Source organism: Budorcas taxicolor, chromosome 17 (assembly GCF_023091745.1).
Source record: "Budorcas taxicolor isolate Tak-1 chromosome 17, Takin1.1, whole genome shotgun sequence".
Classification (NCBI taxonomy): Eukaryota; Metazoa; Chordata; class Mammalia; order Artiodactyla; family Bovidae; genus Budorcas; species Budorcas taxicolor.
The window spans coordinates 41,014,993-41,037,068 of NC_068926.1; the positions used below are offsets into that span (position 1 = coordinate 41,014,993).

The following is a 22,076-nucleotide window of genomic DNA, read 5'->3' on the forward strand; positions in this document are numbered from 1 at the left end:
TTCTTCAAACACCTGTACAGCTTTCCAACAAATCAGTTAATCTCTCTGACCTTCAACTGTTTTCATCTAAAAAATGGGGAGAGACCCACTTTACAGAGCTGTGATGAGCAACTGTCCTCCAATAATTATGTTTTGGTCTATACTTCTCAATAGTGTATAATTATAGTCTTTGATAATTAAAAACAATTTAAAAAAATGGTCACAGAATTCTCAAGGTACTTATTGGCACATGATAAAAGCTCAAAATTTGTTAATCAGTTGAGAATTTAACTATAAACTGGATGGAAGAGAAGGATGCTGAGCGTATGAAAGAAATCAAGACTAAGCCAGCCATCTGAGCCTGGGTGACTAGACACAAAATGGGTAAGTCAGAAAGAAGAATCCCAGCTAAGTCAGGTCAAGAGAGGATATGGTGGCACTAAGTTAGGGCAAGGTAATGAGGTATATCATATATGTCAATATATTAATATGAACATAAAGGTAAATAGATCACGTGGTCTTCTGGGCTACAGATGCAAAAAACTTGGTGCAGTTTGTCAAACACAAAGTTCCATGAGAAAGTCTAGACATCTTGTCAAAAGCATGGGAAGCAAAAAAAGGAAAAAAAAATCAATTATATTACAGGCAAGGGTGCTTTTCTACATTTTCAACCTTTCCAATTTCCCTAGATCCGCAACTTTCTATTATGAAAACTCACGTGCATGTGTATTTACACTGACAACTGATTTCAACAAGCATTTATTCTGAGTCAGGCACTGTCTGATAGTGATGGTGGGGGAGATGGTACAAAGAGCAGACTTTGTCCTTCAGGATCCCATGGTTTAAGAATAAAGATGGTTGTGTGAATAATACAAAACAGACCTGGGGGATGTGGATAATATCAATAAAGGAAGGGCAAATACAGTAGGAATTTAGGAAGAAGAAAACATCATCAGATGGGAAATCTTAGCTGAAATTTCAGGGTGGCCAATGAAACAGAGGAAAGGGCTCTTGGGGCTGAGGGAAGTGCCAGATATGCTGTGATAAGTAATTCCAGGTCAATGACGTGACAACACAGGAGAAACCATGCTGGAAGGAAGCTCTAGATCTGTAACTATGGGGGACGTGCCAGACTAAGGAAACAGACTTATTGTGAATCCAGGGGGGAGCCTTCAGAGGTTCTTAAACAGAAGAGTGATGTCCTGATTTGAGAGCTGATACAAGCAAGTAATTCTGACCAAGGAAAGAACAGAACTAGGGAAATGAGATGCGAGATTTTTACAACTGTATACAGGTGAGTAGATAGAAAGGGGCCAAGGCAAAGGAGGGGAGGAACTTGTGAAACATTCAAAAAGAATTTTACAGAATTACATATGGGGGGTTATAAAGGAAAAAAAAAATAAGCCCGAGTTTCTGAATTTGGATGACTGTGACTGATATCTTCCATGCAGAGAAGAAATGCAAGAAGAGAAATCAGTTTTCAGGGAAGGCTAAAGTAAGAAAAGTATTCATCTTTTTAAGACAGTACTTTTAAAATTAATTAATTTATTTGAACATACATGATGTGGGAATCTTAGCTCCCTGACCAGGGACTGAACCTGTGCACCCTGCATTGGAAGAACAGAGTATTAGCCACTGGACCACCAGGGAAGCCCTAAGAAAAGTAATTCTGATTGAAAATGTTGCAGGCAAAGAGAAAGGAAGCAACAGCCCAGGGTTTGCACAGTCCTGGCCTTGTTCCTGACCTGGCAGGGTCCCCTTCCACAGGGAACCCCACCTGAAATGGAATAGGAGGTGCCCAGAGAGCATGTACCTTAAGATGACTAGCCTGCTCCACAGTCCCATGTAAGGACCACAGCTCTGAAGAAAGGTAGGGGCTGGAGTCCAAGACCTGGGTTTCCTCATAGAGCCATTCTCCAAGGAAAACAAGTGAAGAAAGTAAAGAATGGAGACAGATTCAAGGATAATCCAGAGCCTGCTTTTAACTGAAAAGGAGATCTGTCTTTTTATGAATTCTGACTCCTGGATCTTCACTAAAGCATGTCTAAAAGAGTGTCTTAACTTTGTTTCTTGGCATCAGTTCCGCTTCTCTCCTGAACCATGGAGCCCAGAAGACTGAAAACTATGTTTTCCCAAACTGTGCTTCATTTTGGCTGTGCCAGCAGGAGACACATGAATAAGGCAAAAGTAGGGAGGCGCTATATTGCCTTCGTGGGGGCTCCATTGGTGGCAGTAGCTCAGGACAGGGGAGTCTGTCCCCACAGCGCCAGCAGGAACAGGGGCTCTGGGGCTTCTGGTGAGGCCACTTTCCTCCCTCTGCTCCTTTGGCCCTTGTAACACTTTTGTCAACAATTCCCTCTGTTAAATCCTCTGCTGCTTAGGATGCCTGGAGTGGTCCGAACGTGGAAAGTGACTGATCCTTACAATAGATATTATGTAGGAAAAATATAATGCTAGACCTGACCCAAGCAACCTGTAAAAATGATGGTCAGGAGGACTGAAGCAATCACTGCAATTTTAAAAAGAAAAGCAACATCCTAAACCAAGATGACCATATGTCAAGTTTCCTTATACTGACCATGAGACTCCAAGGTATTTCAGTGAATTCCACTCAGAATAAACTAATTTATAAATTTCTCTTAGGAAAGCATACATTTTTTAAATAAATAGAACCTTTAATTAAACAGAGGGAAAGGAAATTTCTCACACCCTGTGAGGACGGTAGAGCCAACAGAAAGGAAAAGGCGCCTCTTCCTTCCTGGCCAGGACTCAGTCAGGGAAAATCCATGCACTCCTTGCTTACTCCAGCCTTCCCAGCTTCATTCTCCCCTCTACAGAATTCTCCTCCCCTTGATGTGGGAGACTGGTACTGGCTCGTCATGGCTGCAGACCCCGAATGGCAATTCTCTGTTATCCCGAATAAACCCATTTTCGCTGGGGACGATCTGGCCGTGTAGTATTTATTTTAGGTCAACAAAAGAGAGCCAGGATGCACCACAGGCAGAGACCATTGCATCTCCCTGCCTCAGATCAAGCTGCAGGCCAAACTGGGAGACTCCCCAGGCACTCTGACTAGCTGACTGCAGGGATGGACACCACAGGTCCAAAGAGGAGAGAGTAACTGAGTATACAAAAATTACTAACAAAAGAATGACTGCTGTAATTTAAATTACCCAACATATAGAGTATTAGCTACGTGCCTACCATATTTTATTTCATTTCATGCTCAAAATGTCATATAAGGCTGGTGCAATTATTATCCACACTTTATCTCCAGACAAAGAAACCAAGATTTAGAGAAATTAAGGTCACACAGGTGGAAGTGGTAAATCATGAATAATCTGTCATTTCAAAGAATGTACACTTTCTAAAGGAAGAAGGAATATGGAAAAAAAAAACAACGTCTGATGGACTGGGTAAATTGGTCTTAAATTACCATTAAGTCAAGATAAAAGCATGCCACATTCCAATTCTAGGGAGTAAAGAAATGGTTTTTGAGAGAGCTATTCAAAGCTCGAATGCTATGTGAATTGTACAAAATGCACAAAATTGCCTCTAACCAAAAATGTCAAGAATCTGCTATTGTAGAATAATCTATGTTATTTCCTCTCTGATTGGCCTGGAACCACTCTTGAAGGCAACATTTCAATGACAAAGAGATTGTTTCTGAATGTGACTGGGTAAAAGTCATCACCACAGGAGGAAAAGAAATATAGTGTTCTTTCCCTGAAGAATAAAAAAGTACTAAAATCTTCGCAGGCAGTGTTATCCATTATGTGAGGTACTGACAGGAAATATAGACGGCGTCTAGAGAGGAGAAGGGAGTGAATCAAAGGTGACCTAACTCAGCAATGATTTTTATGGACTGAACGCTGCCATGCAGACACTCAGAGTCACTTTCACCCTCGTTCATACAGTGACTATAACTAGACATCCCCAAAGAGGTAGCTACAGAAGTGTGTGTTGTCACAGGTGAGAGTGTGCTTATCTGAGCAGGCTGAGGAGATGGGAGTGAGGCCACGGGAAAGCAGAAACTGAGTGGCAAAGAATCTGTATGAAATAAGAAGAGAGCACCAGTAGCTATTTCAGAGCAACAGGAAGCCAGCACAAAGCTGATTCATGTAGGATTTTCTAGTTTGCAAAATATTGGGTTGGCCTAAAAGTTCATTGGGTTTTTCCATAAGTGCATATGGGAAAATCTGAATGAGCTTTTTGGCCAACTCAATACATTAACTGCCATTTGATCCTCATTTATGAGCCATGTTTTAGGACTTTCTGAAAATTACAGATAATGAAAGTGAGCTTGACAACAGCCGAACAGTTTCCCGGGGTCTCGGAGCTTTCTAGCTGTGAAGCTGGGGCTCCGGACCCCAGAGCTGACATTTTCTATCCTCTGAAGTCATGGCTGTCAATGTAAATGAAGGATCTGAGGAAAAAAATCATGCTGATTGATGAGATGTGGATATAAAACAATGCAAACACATCAGGATCTTTAAAAATGGTTCTTGATGTTGGGAGGAAGAATTAAATGATGACACATGGCCACGTACCTTACTACAGACAGCCCAGCTCCAATATAATTGAGCAGTGGTTTTGCCACTTCTTCTGCGTTCATTCCAAACCAGCCAAACCTGGAAACGGAGAGAGTCACAGCAAAGCAGATGTTGCACTGTTTGCAGAGACATGGATGGGCCTAGAGACTGGCACACGGAGCGAAGGAAGTCAGAAGGTAACATACCATAAAAGATCGCATATTAGCGCATATGTGGAATCCAGAGGAACAATACAGATGAACTCTTTGCAAAGCAGAAATAGACACACAGGGGTAGAGAACAAACATATGCACATCAAGAGGTGGAAGGGGGTGGGATGAACTGGGAGGCTGGGACTGACATATATAACCACTAGGTATAACACATGTAACTAACGAGAGCCTGCTGTATACAGCACAGGGACCTCTACTCAATGCTTTATAATGACCTATATGGGAAAACGATCTAAAAAAAGCGGATATATGTGTAGGTATAACTGATTCACTTTTCTGTACAGCAAAAACTAATGCAACATTATGAAACAATTATCGTCCAATAAAATAAACAAATTGTAAAAAAGCAATTGAATACGTGCGCATCACGCTGTTTAAGGCCATGGACTCAAGGTTAGATTCCTGATTCAAAGCCTAGGTCCATGATTTATTAACTGTGACTTGGATAAGTTAACTCCCTTTATTGTGTCTCAACTTCTCATGTTTAAAATGGGGATAATTCTATCTATAATTATACCTAATTACAGGTTTCTTATGAAGATTAAATGAATCAGTATACATAAAAGTATTTGTCTAAAAGAAAACTCCTTTTCACGCTAAGACTAAGAAATAAATAAGAAAAAATAGGTTAAGTGGCTAACTGAATGCTGATAAATTGACTGCAATTTCGTACAGAATTTGAAGTAAACTTCAGTGACTATTTGGTTAAAGATCTCTACTCTTTGGCATTGCTTTAAATTCTGTTTTTAATCCCTTGATCTTGCAGTGACCATTACCAATACTCACTGTGAACCATCCAAGGATGAGAAAAATGGAGACAAAAAGAAGAAGAAGAAAACAGCAGACTGGGGGTGAAGAAAGGACAGGAAAGAATGTCTTGGAGGTTAGTTTGTTTCATTATTACTGAGGTTGCTGTAGTGCTTTGAGTAGGAAGAGGAGCTGGAAAAGTAAGGTTAGAATAAAATCCTCCTTCTATTGATCATCCCAAACTCAACTGGAATGTTCATCTTAAAGCTGACAGAGGGTGGTGCAGTCCAACAGGACTTCTCTAATGTTCCATGGCTGTTCCATGGTTGCACAGGGCAGCTTCTAACCGGATACAGTGATGGAGCACTGAGATGTGGCCAGTACCACTGAGGAACCGAATGCTTAATGTTATCACATTTTAAGGAATTTAAATATACACAGCCACATGTTTCGTGGCAACCGCATCTGACAGCTCAACTCTAGAGCTGAGGGGTTGGCTACCTTTCCCATAAAGGGCAAGAGAGTAGATATTTTAGGCTTTGTGGACTGGATGGCCTCTGGTAACTGCTCACCCCTGCCTTTATGGGGTAAAAATAGCCATGCTGTAAATGTTCCTAAAATGGATGTGTTTGGCTCTGTGCCAATAATATTTTATTTACAAAGTGGAAGCTGGGCGATGATTTGCTGACCCTGGCTCAGACCCTAAAGGGAAGAATATAGGCTCTAGAGCTACTAGACCTGGGTTTGAACTCGGCTCATTAGCTCTGTGACCTTCAACAAGTCACTCATCTTTTCGCGTGTCAGTTATCCTCTAAGACAGCACCTACCTCATCTGTTTGTGGAAATAAGATTAGAATGATGATGTGTACAACACATGAAACAAAACAGTCACACACAGAAAAGGAAAATAAATATCAATGCCCTTTCTTTCTCCCTATTTCATTCTCTAAAGAAAATTATTTATCTTGATTGGCGTGTTAGATCACTTCTTTAGAATTAAGGCAAACAATTCAACGTAGCACATGTTACGTGTATGTCTTACAAGAAGTGACCTTTGTGAGGGCAGGAATCAGTTGTTTGCTTTACACAGAATGTGAGTGAAGAGAATCTGAGTTGAAAACACCCTGTTTTGTGTTACCTTGAGCTTGCCCATCCAGTTAAGGCATTAAATGATCCCCAGATTAAGATTCCAAGGCCCAAACCAATGGTTTTGATAATTGGGACAACAGCTATGTTACCTGTAGATGAAATATACAGAAGAAAGGTGTTATTTTTCAATACAGAAAATCTATTTATAAATTAAATTAGTTTTAACTTCAGATGAAGCTTATGGGATTTGGACAAACTTAGTAAAGCCTAATTCCTCATTTTAAAAATAAAACAACCAATGTTTGGCATTAACCTCATGATTATGATTGCTAAAAGAGCCAGGCTTAGGGCAAAATCCTACAAAGCAAATGTTAAATTAGCTCTTTGCTTAACTGCACCAATGTTCTTCATCTTTAGGGTACGTCTCCATCATGACTTTTTTTGCAGAAGTTGGCCAATGATAAAATTAATGGTGACCATCCTCTTAGACTGGAACTAGACCAATCATTGGCAGATGTCCTTGGCTCAATATGGCCCCAGACTTTGCTCTCTCATGCTCATTCACTTGTCTTTGGGATTGCCCCAGCCAGTGCTTTGTGCTCTTGAGGGTCACTCAGGACCAAAGTCATGGTCATTTTTTTTTTCCCCCAGTTCCTGACCTGCTATCTGACTCAATCAATATCCTCTTGAAAGGTTTTCTTTCTTGGTTTTCAAGATGCCTTCATCATCAGCTTCCCTCCTGTTCCTCTCATTCTTTGGCTGTTCTTTCTCATCATACCATCTGGACAGAGGTACCCTCTAAAAATTATCCCTAAAATACACTCCTCCTCTTGCTATATTCTTTGGGCACTTGACTAGTTTCATGATTTCAGCTATCAGCTAGAGACACATGCTTCCAGCACTAGCCTGGACCTTCTCCAGAGCTTTAGTGCCAATAAGAGATTACCGACCAGATGTCCCCCCATTGTGGGAATATTAGGAACTTTAAACTAAAAAGGTTCCAAGCTGAAGTCATCATTTTCCCTTTCATCCATGTTCTTTTCCCTTTTCTCCTAATCCATGTCAATGATATTGTCACTCTCCTAATCACTTACAATAAAATCCCTACATCACTGTTAACTCTTCCCCTTCCTCTACTAACCATATCCAGTCAGCTACTGTGCCCTACACTGTGAGATGGTTAGATAGCATCACTGCATCAATGGACATGAATCTGAACAAACTCCAGAAGATAGTGGAGGACACAGGAGCCTGGTGGGCTGCTGTTCATGGGGTCCCAAAGAGTCAGACACAACTTAGCAATCCAAAAACAGTACTGTGACCCACATCATCCCAGTCTGCAGCAGTTTTCAAATTAAACTTTTCCCACCAACTCCTTGGACCATAAAGAAGCCCGAGGGCTGAAGGACTGATGCTTTTGAACTGTGGTATTGGAGAAGACCCTTGACAGTTCCCTGGACTGCAAGGAGATCAAACCAGTCCATCCTAAAGGAAATCAATTCTGAATAGTCATTGGAAGGACTGATGCTGAAGCTCCAATACTTTGGCCACCTGATGCTAAGAGCCTGACTCATTAGAAAAGACCCTGATGCTGGGAAAGATTGAAGGCAGGAGGAGAAGGGGACAACAGAGGATGAGATGGTCGGATGGCATCACCGACTCAATGGACATGAGTTTGAGTAAACTTCAGGAGATGGTGAAAGACAGAGAAGCCTGACATGCTGCAGTCCATGGGATCGCAAACAGACACAACTGAACGACTGAACAACCACAACAACCAACTCCTAGGGTGAACAGCCGTTTGAATATAAATACTGCAGCGGCTGTCAAGATCTGCAGGATGAATGCTTGGTCTCTCTGTTCCCCTCTCCTATTCAAAATGATGATCACAATCGTACTAAAGTAGACATGAGGTATAATAATTATAACTCTAGCAAGGAAATGGCAACCCACTCCAGCACTCTTGCCTGGAGAATCCCAGGGACAGCGGAGCCTGGTGGGCTGCCGTCTATGGGGTCGCAAAGAGTTGGACATGACTGAAGCGACTTAGCAGCAGCAGCAGCAGTGCAAATTTAACTCTTTTGTCCTCCAACTCATCATCTTCACTAAATCACTTAATTCTGTAGAGATTTAAATTAATTAGGAGCCCAATAAGGTTTTTTTTTCTATTTTTTTCTTTTATTTTTATTTTTACTTTATTTTACTTTACAATACTGTATTGGTTTTGCCATACATTGACATGAATCCACCACGGGTGTACATGCGTTCCCAAACATGAACCCCCCTCCCACCTCCCTCCCCATTACATCTCTCTGGGTCATCACCATGCACCAGCCCCAAGCGTGCTGTATCCTGCATCGGACATAGACTGGAGATTCGATTCTTACATGATAGTATACATGTTTCAATGCCATTCAATAAGTTTTTAACATTTAAACATCTATTTGCTTTTAATCAAATTACCTTTAGAGATCCTTGATTTTCTTTGTTAAAGAAAAGAAAACTCTCCTGGGGTTATATTAATAGATGAAAAATATTTCTGATAGGCCAAGCAAAGGCATAAACTCTAGTTATAAAATTTCAGGCAATAGTGATAAGGCAACAGAAGGAAGATTTTTGTTTGTCTTTGTTTTTCTGCCAGTGCTTTTGAAATGATACTGTGTTTGTGTTTGTCTACTTTTAAGGACAAGTCCTAGAAATGCTATTAGTAGAGTGGCTTATTTAATAAGTATTTTCTGATAAACATGCTAGAGAAAGGGCAGAGCACTTATGCTTGAACAAATAGCAAGTGAAACATTTTTCCTATAATAATTTTATATAATAATATAAATATAATAATTTTGCTATAATTTTCTAGCAGGAACAAGAAAGAAATCATTAAAAGGAAAGTGTCAGGAAAAATATGAGTCAAAAATATGAACCAAAAATATTTATGGAGCATATAAATGAAAGACACAAAATCATTAATTTCTAGTATCTATCATCATTTCCTTCTATTATGATCATAGTATCAAATGATTAAAGGATAAGTTATATCATACATTACCTGTTGCCCAAATGCAGCCCCCAACCATTGCAAAAGGCCAAAATTTAGGGCAATGTAGTATCAGATTTACCACCAAGGCAACCAACCATATGGCAGCACAAAGTACCCACTGGAGAAACATTCCTAGAAATAAAAAAATCAGTGTCAGGGGGTCAACCTGATATAAGAAAGTTAGTGCTTATAGTTAGTGCTATATCAATGAGATGTTATAATAACAGTCACAATTTATTGCATACCTATATTCCAGATGCTTTACACCTCTATTATAACACCTGTAACTACTACGCATCATACTTAACCCTAGTTCAGAGACAGAGAAAACAAATCTGAGATGAAGCAACTTGTCCAAATAGCTAACAGTTTGTAAAACTAGAATTCCTTACTTGGCTCCAAAGCTAGTTCTACATTGTGCATTCCTGCTTAACAGGGATCAAGAATTTTCTGCCAAAGAGTAAGGGCAAGACCAAGTCAATATAATTTTATTCAGATGTCATACTTTGTGCCATTCCTGACCAAAGAGAATGGCATTAAGAATTTCAGAATAGCACAATAGTAATTTGAACCTTTGGAGATCATATGAGTCACTCTGAGATAAACATAAAGTCCTTTACGGCCACGTGTAGGATCCATGCTCTTGGAGTTGAGTGTCTGTGATGAGGCAGACATTCCAGACTGAGAATTAGCCTTTCTACTCCCCTTCCTATGCTCTTGGCTGCTATCTGTCAGTTACTGGAAGGTCATGCGGTGATATGGGGTATATCTGTACCTTTCTGAGGCTCAGAAAGAAGGTTCAGGGATTAAAAGGACACAGAAACATCAACCTTGGAAGAAATACTAAGGTTGTTATAACTCAATGGTATTTATAGCACTTCAGACTCTATTGGAAGATTTTTGCTTATTTCTACTCAATCTCATGGTGGAGGAGAGAAAAACATCTGCTAACCTCTAAAATTAGGAACACAGAGATGAAAGGGAACTTCATTTTATAAGTCCTTCATTTTACAAATCAGAAACAGAACAAACGAGCTGATCAGGCTTCCCGGGATCACATGGTTCTTGTAAAAGCTCGAAAGCCAGGTTCTCTACCCTTTAGCATCGTTTTTGTTCTTTTAGTACTTTTTCATTCCTGTTCTGACTCCAGTGGGAAAAAGAAGAAAGGCTATGGAAGGAAAGGCTCTGCAACTCTATTGTTCAGGTAGTATAAAGACATAAGAAATTGGGGTGAGAACATAATGCTTCTCACCAGACTTTCACCATAACATCCTCAATTCCTTTTCTTGGCTTTAATAGGAAAAGCAAGTGGATGAAAACAACTATTACTTCTCCTCCCCTGAATTCACATTACAGTCAATTCTATGATAATGTGACACATATGTTTCAAAAATCACTACACTAGGTAAAATAATGTGATAAAACCCACAGAGCTCATGGGGGAAATGGGACTAAGGACACAACACTTGAAAACTTCATAAAAAAAGGTATTACAAAAGATAGGAGGGCTTCCCTGATGGTTCAATGCTAAAGAATCTGCCTGCCAATGCAAGAGACACAGGTTTGATCCCTGGTCCAGGAAGACCCCACATGCTTTGGAGCAATTTAGCCCGTGTTCCACAACTATTGAGGAGAAGGCAATGGCAACCCACTCCAGTACTCCTGCCTGGAAAATCCCATGGATGGAGGAGCCTGGTAGGCTGCAGTCCATGGGGTTGCTACGAGTCGGACACGACTGAGTGACTTCATTTTCACTTTTCACTTTCATGCACTGGAGAAGGAAACGGCAACCCCCTCCAGTGTTCTTGCCTGGAGAATCCCAGGGATGGAGGAGCCTGCTGGGCTGCAGTCTATGGGGCTGCACAGAGTCGGACACGACTAAAGTGACTTAGCAGCAGCGACAGCAGCAGCAGCCACAACTATTGAGACTGTGCTCTAGAGCCCAAGAGCTGCAACTACTGAAGCCTGCACACCCTGGAGCCTGTGCTCCACAAAGGAGAACACTGCAATGAGAAGCGCTCACACCGCAACAAGGAGTAGCCCCCACTGCTGCAACTATAGAAAAACCTACCCAGCAGCAAAGACTGAGGGCTGTCAAAAATAAATAGATAAAATAATTGTTTTAAAAGAAAGCCTAACAAAAAATGGTAGTACAGCTTTATACTGGTTAAGTGATTAAGAAATTCACAAATTCTGTAATAAATATTGCACTTTACCTTGTAAAAGACATGAAGTTTACTTAAGCAAATAAGTGTCAAAGGTGTTGCAGCCCATGAATTATTTGCAAAGGTTGGGAGGGTTTGAACACCACATGTGGATGGGTGTGGTGGTTTGGGGCAGAGGGTGTGAGCACATTTTGTGCATTGCTATGCACCTTTATCCATCTGGGTGCAGTTTTCTATGTTCACGTTTGTCAGTCAAAATTGTGTATGAGCAAGCACAAAATTTGTGTTATGAGCAAACTGCTTCCTTTTATATCATGTGTGTTGGATTTTAAAAAGCAAGTATTATTACAGAACTGACTAACTTTCTTCCTTTGTAAACATAGCTTTTGTTGCTGTAGTTGTTCAGCTCCTTTGTCCACAGGATTGTACAGGCAAGAAGACTGCAGTGGGTTGCCATTTCCTTCTTCAGTGGATTTTCTCAGATCAGGGGTCGAATCTGTGTCTCCTGCCTTGGCAGGCGGATTCTTTACCACTGAGCCACCAGGGAAGCCCATAAACATAGCCGGTATGGCTAAAAAGCTTCCTTCATCCTAGCTTCACCATGAAACAGAATATTAAGGTTATCCTATACTGACTAGCACTTGGATAACCTGGCATGGGCATTATCAACTGCTTTAAACTCTATTCACTTGGCATCTGGAACAGCAAAATTCATTTTTACAGTCATCATTTAAAGAAGACCTAAACAGTGAACTTCATATTTAAAATTAACCTAAGGTTAACAATGAAGAAAATAGAATTACCATCTCCAGTCTCATATTTTTTAAGAGGTACAAAGTTTGAGCCAAATAAAAGGATGGCTACAATAGAAGCGATGAAACCAGTGGTGAGGTCTGTCGCATTACTGTTCATGGCTCTGGAGCTGTCCAAGAGCAAGCTGGTTCACTTTTGACTTGATCTTCTTTTCAAGAACTTCTGATATAAAAGAAATAAAAATGAAATAATTAAGAAGTTGTGAATCTGTGAGCACGTTATGATCAATACATGATACTATTCAGTTTTTCAAAAGTATGGTAAGAGTCCTTCATCTAGATTAAAAACTTAGGACATTATGAATTTATGTCCACACCCCACATTAATTCATTTTCTTCTTTTATTTTGCCAACAAATATTTTCTGACTACTGACCTAAATTAAAAAAAAAAAGCAAACTTTGTCTTCAGAGTTTGAAAAACCTAACTTCTTCCAAGATCTGGCTACAATTTGTATGATATTTTAGAGAAATTCTCCTGTGTGGGTAGACTGGTAAATGAAGACTTGTGGACCAAAATTCTATTCATTTCAACTGGGTCTTGTGACAGTTAAGTGACAGCACATGTGAAGACGGAAGGTACTCTGAGTACGTTCTGAGCACAAGCTCCTCTGCTATTTGAAACACAAGCTTAAGGGCAGAATTAAGTTGTATTGTTGCTACATACTCAGGATCCCCTAGAGGTAAAGTCATTTTTCTTCATCAGTAGCACCCTTTCAGTGTGCAATAGTTCAAATAGTTTAGTTCATCAAACTATCTTTTATGACTTAAAAAAAAAAAATTGAACAAATAGAAGAATCTCCTACAGACCTCTTCAACAATCTCCTAAATCTCTTGAAGGTGGCCAACATGGTGGAGTGGGAAGACTCTGAACTCACCTCCTCTCATGGACACACCAAACTCACAATTATTTACAGAGAAACTATCAATGAAAGTGACCTGAATACTAGCAGAAACAATCTTTTACAACTAAAGAAGTAAAGAAGGAACCACGAGGGGATTTCCTGGTGGTCCAGTGGTTAAATCTCTGTGCTTCCACGGCAGGGGGCATGGGTTCGATCCTTGGTCAGGGAACTAAGATCCCACATACCATGAAGTGCAGCAAAAAAGAAAGAAAGAAAGAAAAAAGAACCCAACAGGGATGGGAGGAAGGGTAGAGACACAGTAGAGTTGAGACCCATACCTGTTTGTAGGTGACCAAAAAAGAGTATGATATTCATAATTGCTGGGATTCTGCCAAGGTGAGGGGCCCAAGTCCCACATTGGGCTCCCCAGACTGGGGCTCCTGCAGGGGGAAGAGGACCCCATGCTTTGGAGAGGACCCTTCCAGCTTTGAAGGCCAGAAAGACTTATATTTGGGAAACCCAGAGGGCTGTAGAAAACACAGACTCTGCTCTTAAGAGGACACACACAAAATCTCACATGCTTCAAGACCCAGAGCAGAGGTTGTCATATGAAAGGAGCTGGGTCAGACCCCTTGCTAATCTTAAAGAGTTGCCTGGTGAGGAAGGAGGCAACTAACGCTCACCCTGGGGACGCAGATGTTGGCAACAGCCATTTTTGGGACCTCAGTCTGCCGGGAAGATGCTGGAAAGCATCATTTTGAAATCCTTCCACTAACCCGGCCTCACCCAAAGGCCTGCTGGCACCATTCCTGTGATGACCCAGGCCAAGCAACCAGCAAGGCAGGGACATAGCCTAACCCACTAGCAGACTAGCAGCCATAGGTAGGCCCCTGCTTAGTCCCCAGTATTCCCAGGACTTGACCCTGCCTACTGACACCGGCACTGGGACCACCAGGACCTGGCCCTGCCCATTGGCAAGTCCAGAGTAGCTCCAGAACTTCTTGGCTTGCAGCTAGCTCCACAGGACTTGACTCAGCATTAGGGGGGCCTAGAGCTAGTCCTAGCCCACCAGTAGAACACATGAGATTTTGCATTCACCTTTCAAAAGCAAAGTCTATTTCCACCAGTGCAGAGCACTGGCTCCATGATCTCCTGGTCCATTTCAGTCAGCTGCGTTAGGACCTGGTCTCACCAACCAGCAGGTGGGCAGCAGCTCTGGGATGACCTGGGCCCCATAGCCAGACATGCTGGGACTTAGCCCCTCCTACCAGTGGCCAGCAGTCTATGCACTAGGCAGGGCCTGGCAACATCTGATTTGAGGGCCAGCCACACCTAGCAGTGTACCCATAGTAGTTGGCTCTAACACAAAAGAAGGGCTCAAGCAGTCCATATAGGGGGCACCACTAGAGCTCTGGTGATCAGAGAGGAGTGTTATACTGGGATGCATAGGATGTCTACTACTTATGGCTACTTCTCCAAGATCAGAAAATATAGCCAACCTACCTAATATGGAGTAACACAAACAAAGAACTGGAAAAATGAGGTGACAGAGGAATAGTTTCAAAATAGAAAAACAAGGTAAAACTAAACAAGAAAAGCTAAGTGAAGTGAAGAAAGAAATTTACCCAATGAAGAGTTCAGGTAATGATCATAAAGACACTCAAGGAACTTAAGAATGGATGAAACAATAGGAATTTTAACAGTGAGCTTGAGCTAGAAAATCTGAAGAACCAAAGAGAGGTGAAGAATACAACAATTGATATAAAAAGTACACTAGAGAAAAATGACAGTTGATGATTAGATGATACACGGGACGGGATCAGCTAACTGGAAGACAGAGTAGTGGAAATCACCCAAGCTGAACAGAAAGAAAAAATTAAAAAAAACTAAGGATAGTTTAAGAGATCCTTGTTACATCAAGCATCTAACATTCACATTGGGCTCAGTCACTTCAGTCGTGTCTGACTCTTTGCAATGTAGACTACAGACCCCCAGGATCCTCTGTCCATGGGATTCTCCAAGCAAGAATCCTGGAGGGGGTTGCCATGCCATCTTCTAGGGGATCTTCCTGACCCAGGGATCAAACCTGCACCTTTTATGTCTCCTACACTGCGGGCAGATTCTTTACCTCTGAGCTACCAGAGAAGCCCGGTACTCACATTAAGCAGTGCCAGAATGAGAAGAGAGAGAAAAAGGGTAGAAAACGTTATTTGAAAAAATAATAGTTGAAATTTACAAACAGCTCACGTAGCTCAATATGGAAAAATAAATATTAAAAAAACGGGCAGGAGACCTATAATATGATCCAGCAATCCTGGGCGGAGAAAAATGTGGTTCAAAAGTATACATGCACTACAATGTTCACTAAAACACTATTTACAAAAGTCAAGATATGGAAGCAACCATCAACAAACGAAAGGAGAAAGAAGATATGATACGTATATACAAAGGAAGATTACTCAGCCATAAAAAGAATGGAATAATGCATTTGCAGCAACAGGGATTGGACCTGGAGATTATCATACTAAGCGAAGTAAGTCGGACAAAGACAAATATCATATGATATTGTTTATATACTCAATCTAAAAAAAAAAAAACTGATACAAATGAACTTATTTACAAAACAGAAACTCAGAGAACAAATTTATAGTTACCAAGGGAGGAAGGTGGAAGAGGAGGAATAGTTAGAGTTTGAGACTGATAGGTATACATTGCTATCTTTAAAATAGATAACCAACAAGGGCATATTTTTAAAAAAATAAATAATAATAATAATAGCTGAAACTTCCTATCACCTTGGAAAAGAAACAGAAATCCAGATCCAATAAGCAAAAACATCCCAAACAAGATCAAATCAGAGAAGTCCACACTAAGACACGTTGTAAACAAAACAGTAAAAATTACAGATAAAGAGAGAATATTAAAAGCAGCAAGGAAAAAGCAACTAGTTACATACAAGAGAAATTTGCAGGCCACAGGGAGTGGCATGATATATTTTAAGTGATGAAATCAAGATGGCTTTATTCCAGGGATGCAAGGATATTTCAATATCTGCAAATCAATCAGTGTGATATACCACATTAACAAATTGAAGCATAAAAACCATATGATCATCTCAATAGATGCAGAAAAATTTTTTGACAAAATCCAATATCCATTTACGATAAAAACTCTCAAGAAAGTGGACAGAGAGAGAGCAAACCTTAACATAATAATAGCCATATATGATGAAACTGGGGCTTCTCTGGTGGCTCAGAGTTAAAGATCCGCCTGCCAGTGGAGAAGACACAAGAGATGTGAGTTCGATCCCTGGGTCACAAAGATCCCCTGGAGAAGGAGATGGCAACCCACTACAGTATTGTCTGGAAAATTCCACGGCTAGAGAAGCCTGGCAGGCTATAGTCCATGGGATCGCAAAGCGTTGAACACGGCTGAGCATACCTACACACTCAGCTAGGTGGTGGTATGTGCAGCAGGCACAGGCAAGAAGAACCTACAGCTAACAACACTCAACGGTGAAAAGCTGAAATCATTTCCTCTAAGAATAGGAACAAGACAAAAGATGCCCACTTTCATCACTTTTATCGAATGCAGTATCGGAAGTCCTAGCTATGGCACTGTGGACAAAAAAAGAAATAAAGGGAATTCAAATTGGAAAGAAAGATGTAAAACTGTCACTGTTTGCAGATTATATGGTAATATCTATGCTGCTACTGCTGCAGCTGCTAAGTTGCTTCAGTCGTGTCCGACTCTGCGCGACCCTATGGACAGCAGCCCACCAGGCTCCTCTGTCCACGGGATACTCTAGGCAAGAATACTGGAGTGGGTGCCGTTTCCTTCTCTAAAAATGCATCAAAAACGTGAGAACTAGTATACGAATTCAGTAAAGTTGCAGGGTACAAAATTAAAATGTAGAAATCTGTTGCATTTCTGTACACTGGTAATGAACTATCAGAGAGAGAAATTAATTAAACAATCCCATTTACAACAGCATCAAAAAGAATAACATCTCTGGGAATAAATCTAACCACAGAGGTGAAAGATCTGTACTTGGAAAACTATACGACATTGATAAAATTGAAGATGACACGAATGGAAGGATATAACACGCTCATGTATTAAGAGACTTAATGTTGTTAAAATGACCATACTACCCTGGGCAATCTACAAATTTCATACAATTCTTGTCAGAACAGCATGACATTTTTCACAGAAGTGGAGCAAATAATTCTAAAATGTGTATGGAAACACAAAAGACCCCAAATAGCCAAAACCATCTTGAGAAAGAACAAAGTTTGAGTTATTATGCTCCCTAATTTCACACCATTAAGCTGCAGTAATCAAAACCACATGGTACTGGCACAAAACTGGCACACAGATCAATGGAACAGAATAGAGAGCCCAGCTATAAACCTACAAACACATAGTAAACTATTTTATGACAAAGGAGGCAAGAATGTACAATGGGGAAAAGAAAACCTTTTTGATAAATGGTGTTGGGTAAACTGGACAGCTACATGAAAAAGAAATATCAAATAACTGTGTTGTGTACCTGGAAATAAGAGAGTGATATAGGTCAACAAAGCCAGTGGAGGTGATGGAATTCCAGTTGAGCTATTTCAAATCCTGAAAGATGATGCTGTGAAAGTGCTGTACTCAATATGCCAGCAAATTTGGAAAACTCAGCAGCGGCCACAGGACTGGAAAAGGTCAGTTTTCATTCCAATCCCAAAGAAAGGCAACGCCAAAGAATGCTCAAACTACCGCACAATTGAACTCATTTCACACACCAGTAAACTAATGCTCAAAATTCTCCAAGCCAGGCTTCAGCAATACATGAACTTCCAGATGTCCAAGCTGGTTTTAGAAAAGGCAGAGGAACCAGAGATCAAATTGCCAACATCTGCTGGATCATCAAAAAAGCAAGAGAGTTCCAGAAAAACATCTATTTCTGCTTTATTGACTATGCCAAAGCCTTTGACTGTGTGGATCACAATAAACTGTGGAAAATTCTGAAAGAGATGGGAATACCAGACCACCTGACCTGCCTCTTCAGAAACCTATATGCAGGTCAGGAAGCAACAGTTAGAACTGGACATGGAACAGACTGGTTCCAAATAGGAAAAGGAGTACATCAAGGCTGTATATTGTCACCCTGCTTATTTAACTTCTATGCAGAGTACATCATGAGAAACGCTGGCCTGGAAGAAACACAAGCTGGACTCAAGATTGCCGGGAGAAATATCAATCACCTCAGATATGCAGATGAAAACACCCTTATGGCAGAAAGTGAAGAGGAACTAAAAAGCCTCTTGATGAAAGTTAAAGAGAGTGAAAAAGTTGGCTTAAAGCTCAACTTTCAGAAAACGAAGATCATGGCATCTGGTCCCATCACTTCATGGCAAATAGATGGGGAAACAGTGGAAACAGTGTCAGACTTTATTTTTTTAGGCTCCAAAATCACTGCAGATGGTGATTGTAGCCATGACATTAAAAGATGCTTACTCCTTGGAAGGAAAGTTATAACCAACCTAGATAGCATATTCAAAAGCAGAGATATTACTTTGCCAACAAAGGTCCATCTAGTCAAGGCTATGGTTTTCCACTGGTCATGTATGGATGTGAGAATTGGACTGTGAAGAAAGCTGAGCACTGAAGAATTGATGCTTTTGAAGTGTGGTGTTGGAGAAGACTCTTGAGAGTCCCTTGGACTGCAAGGACATCCAACCAGTCCATTCTAAAGGAGATCAGTCCTGGGTGTTCTTTGGAAGGATTGATGCTAAAGTTGAAACTCCAATACTTTGGCCACCTCATGTGAAGAGTTGACTCATTGGAAAAGACTTTGATGCTGAGAGGCATTGGGGGCAGGAGGAGAAGGGAATGACAGAGGTTGAGATGGCTGGATGGCATCACCGACACAATGGACATAAGTTTGAGTGAACTCCGGGAGTTGGTGATGGACAGGGAGGACTGGCATGCTGCAATTCATAGGGTCGCAAAGAGTCAGACATGACTGAGCGACTGAACTGAACTGAACTGAACTGATAGGTCAACTATATCTCTATTTTAAAAAAATTAGCCACTGGGAGGAAATATGTCAAAACAGTAAAGACAGTTACCACTGGAGAGTAGGGATTATGGGTGAATTGTAAATTTTTACTTGATGCTTTTATGTGTTTCTAGTAGAACATATGGGCTCCCATGGTGGCTGAGCTGGTAAAGAATCCGCCTGCAATGCAGGAGGCCTGGGTTAGATCCCTGGGTTGGGAAGATGCCCTGGAGAAGGAACGGCTACCCCCTCCAGTATTCTGGACTGGAGAATTCCATGGACTGTATAATCTATGGGGTTACAAAGAGTTGGACACAACTGAATGGTAAGCAGAACATACGTTGCTTACAAAATGAGAAACAAAACAATGTCATTAAGAATGAAAAAAATTAATCTCTTAAATCCCTTCAAGAGTAATGTTCTTGAAAAATACCTTCAGGACCATCTGAAAATCCAAGGTCAGCAGTTGTGTCCTGCATGATACTATAACCAGCCACTAGAATAAAGGGAAGCAGCTAACTAGCTGTCTGTGCAATCGGGTAGCCATGGGTCACATAAGGATAACTACATTTTCATTAAAATTGATTAAATTTAGCAAAAGAGAAAAATTCAGTTCCTTAGTTAAATTAACTACATGTCAAGTGCTCAACGGCCACACTGAGCCAGTACCTATCACAATGGACAGTGCAGATTGTATGCAGAACATTCCTATCACTGCAGAAAGTTCTACTGGACAAGACTCCTAAGCTTATTAAAAAGCTCTGGTTTACTATGAAGAAAAGGACCAAAACTCAGAGAGCCAAGACCCAGACATTTTTCACAAGATAATATCTGGAAAAGGTTATTGAACATTATTCACTTTTTAGCTGTAAAAGCTACATGAGAAAAATGCAACAGTCGTTTTATCACAGGAGGTAACCAGAGTCATGCCACAATACCACTCTGAAATCATATTTGGCACACTGACCTTTTGTTTCACTCACTTCTGTATATAAATCCTCTGGAATGTAATTTAAAACAATCCACCTCTTCCCCCCCCCCCCCAATTTAATATTATAGTGATATCTTCCTATGAATATGTAATGAATAAAGCATTTGATACATCTAAAATCACTTTTATTATTTTATTTTACAATAATAAACATTTACTTTCAAGGTGTTTCATTTTGTTCACTGTCAAAGAACAATGCTCTTTGCAGAGAATATTTTATATACAACTATCTACTTATCTTCTTTGGTATTATTACAGGGATAACTTCAATACCGATCAATAAATTTTAGTAAGAAAGCTATTTGAAATTTTGTGTGCTTTCTTAAAATGAAACAAAATGCCGGTTGGACAATATCCTCCATGAGGATGTAGTTGAGAAAGAGGTGCTGACATATTTAACACTGACAGACTAAAAAAAGTCAATAAAAATGCTACAAATCTTCTGGTTAGATGCAAAGAAAGTTTCAGCCCTGTGGCTTCCATCAGTGGCTTACCTGAGTTTGGTTCAAAGATCAAGCTGGTGGATTGTTGCTAAATATCAGAGAGGCAATAGTTCAGAGAAACAGGAGATATCCAGGAAGGATATCACAGGACTAAAGACACATGATTAGTTTCAGCTAAGAAAGCAATTTTGTTTCCATTTTAACTAAACTCAAGGAAGGGGCTGGGGTGGAGGGGAGTCGGAATCCTTGATAAGCACATTGCAAAGAGAATGCCCACCCTTAAAAAACAGCAAAGTGAGCAAAAAGATGGTTCTATTGAAGAATACTGAAAGCCCAAAACCGCTTAGATTTCCTTGAAATAATAACCTGGTATGCTAATCACAATGGATACACTGCATTTTGACTGCTGGGTGAACATTAACTGAGTTACTTAGTTATTACGGGCAGATGCAGACAAATGAAGTTTACTGCCTGCGCCTCTGGTACATTGCAGAAAGCATGCGATCTAATCTCATCGTGGGTTGGCAATGTTTATTATCTTTAAAGAAGAGTCTATTCTTTCTAAATCAATGAAATTTTTTGTGGAAAAGAAAACACCACTCTAGCACATTACTCCCAGGTTTTTTTGGTGCAAACAGCGAGTTAACCGGAGAAGGCAATGGCACTCCACTCTAGTATTCTTGCCTGGAAAATCCCATGGACGGAGGAGCCTGGTGGGCTGCAGTCCACGGGGTTGCTGGGAGTCGGACACGACTGAGCGACTTCATTTTCACTTTTCACTTTCATGCATTGGAGAAGGAAATAGCAACCCACTCCAGTGTTCTTGCCTGGAGAGTCCCAGGGACAGGGGAGCCTGGTGGGCTGCCATCTATGGGGTCGCACAGAGTCGGACACGACTGAAGCGACATAGCAGCAGCAGTATCAGGTTAACAAGGCTCAAACTTTTAATTATAATGTTTAATTTAATTTAAATAATTGAAAATATTTAAATTAACATACTCTCGACTAAAGTTTTTAAATGGCTATCTACTGATACATTGTTAAACCATATTTATTTATTTTTGTTGTAGTACTTTTGATTTACTGAATAGTACTTCTTTAAATCTCTCATGGTAATTTAAACTTTTTCCTCTAAGTCCCTCCTAAAAATTGAAAC

The 22,076-nt window shown here is 40.5% G+C and overlaps 1 protein-coding gene across 1 annotated transcript in view; it reads right to left on the reverse strand.

Moving 5' to 3' along the window:
- The window catches only part of TMEM144 (transmembrane protein 144), a 35,486-nt gene extending 22,792 nt beyond the window's left edge, over positions 1-12,694 (reverse strand). Inside the window, exons 1-4 of the mRNA XM_052654824.1 lie at positions 12,586-12,694; positions 9,627-9,749; positions 6,630-6,729; positions 4,530-4,610 (exon numbers count right to left, since the gene is read on the reverse strand). Of these exons, the coding sequence (XP_052510784.1) occupies positions 4,530-4,610; positions 6,630-6,729; positions 9,627-9,749; positions 12,586-12,694 (413 nt within the window). The remainder of the gene's footprint in view (positions 1-4,529; positions 4,611-6,629; positions 6,730-9,626; positions 9,750-12,585) is intronic.
- Positions 12,695-22,076: the final 9,382 nt, after the last annotated feature.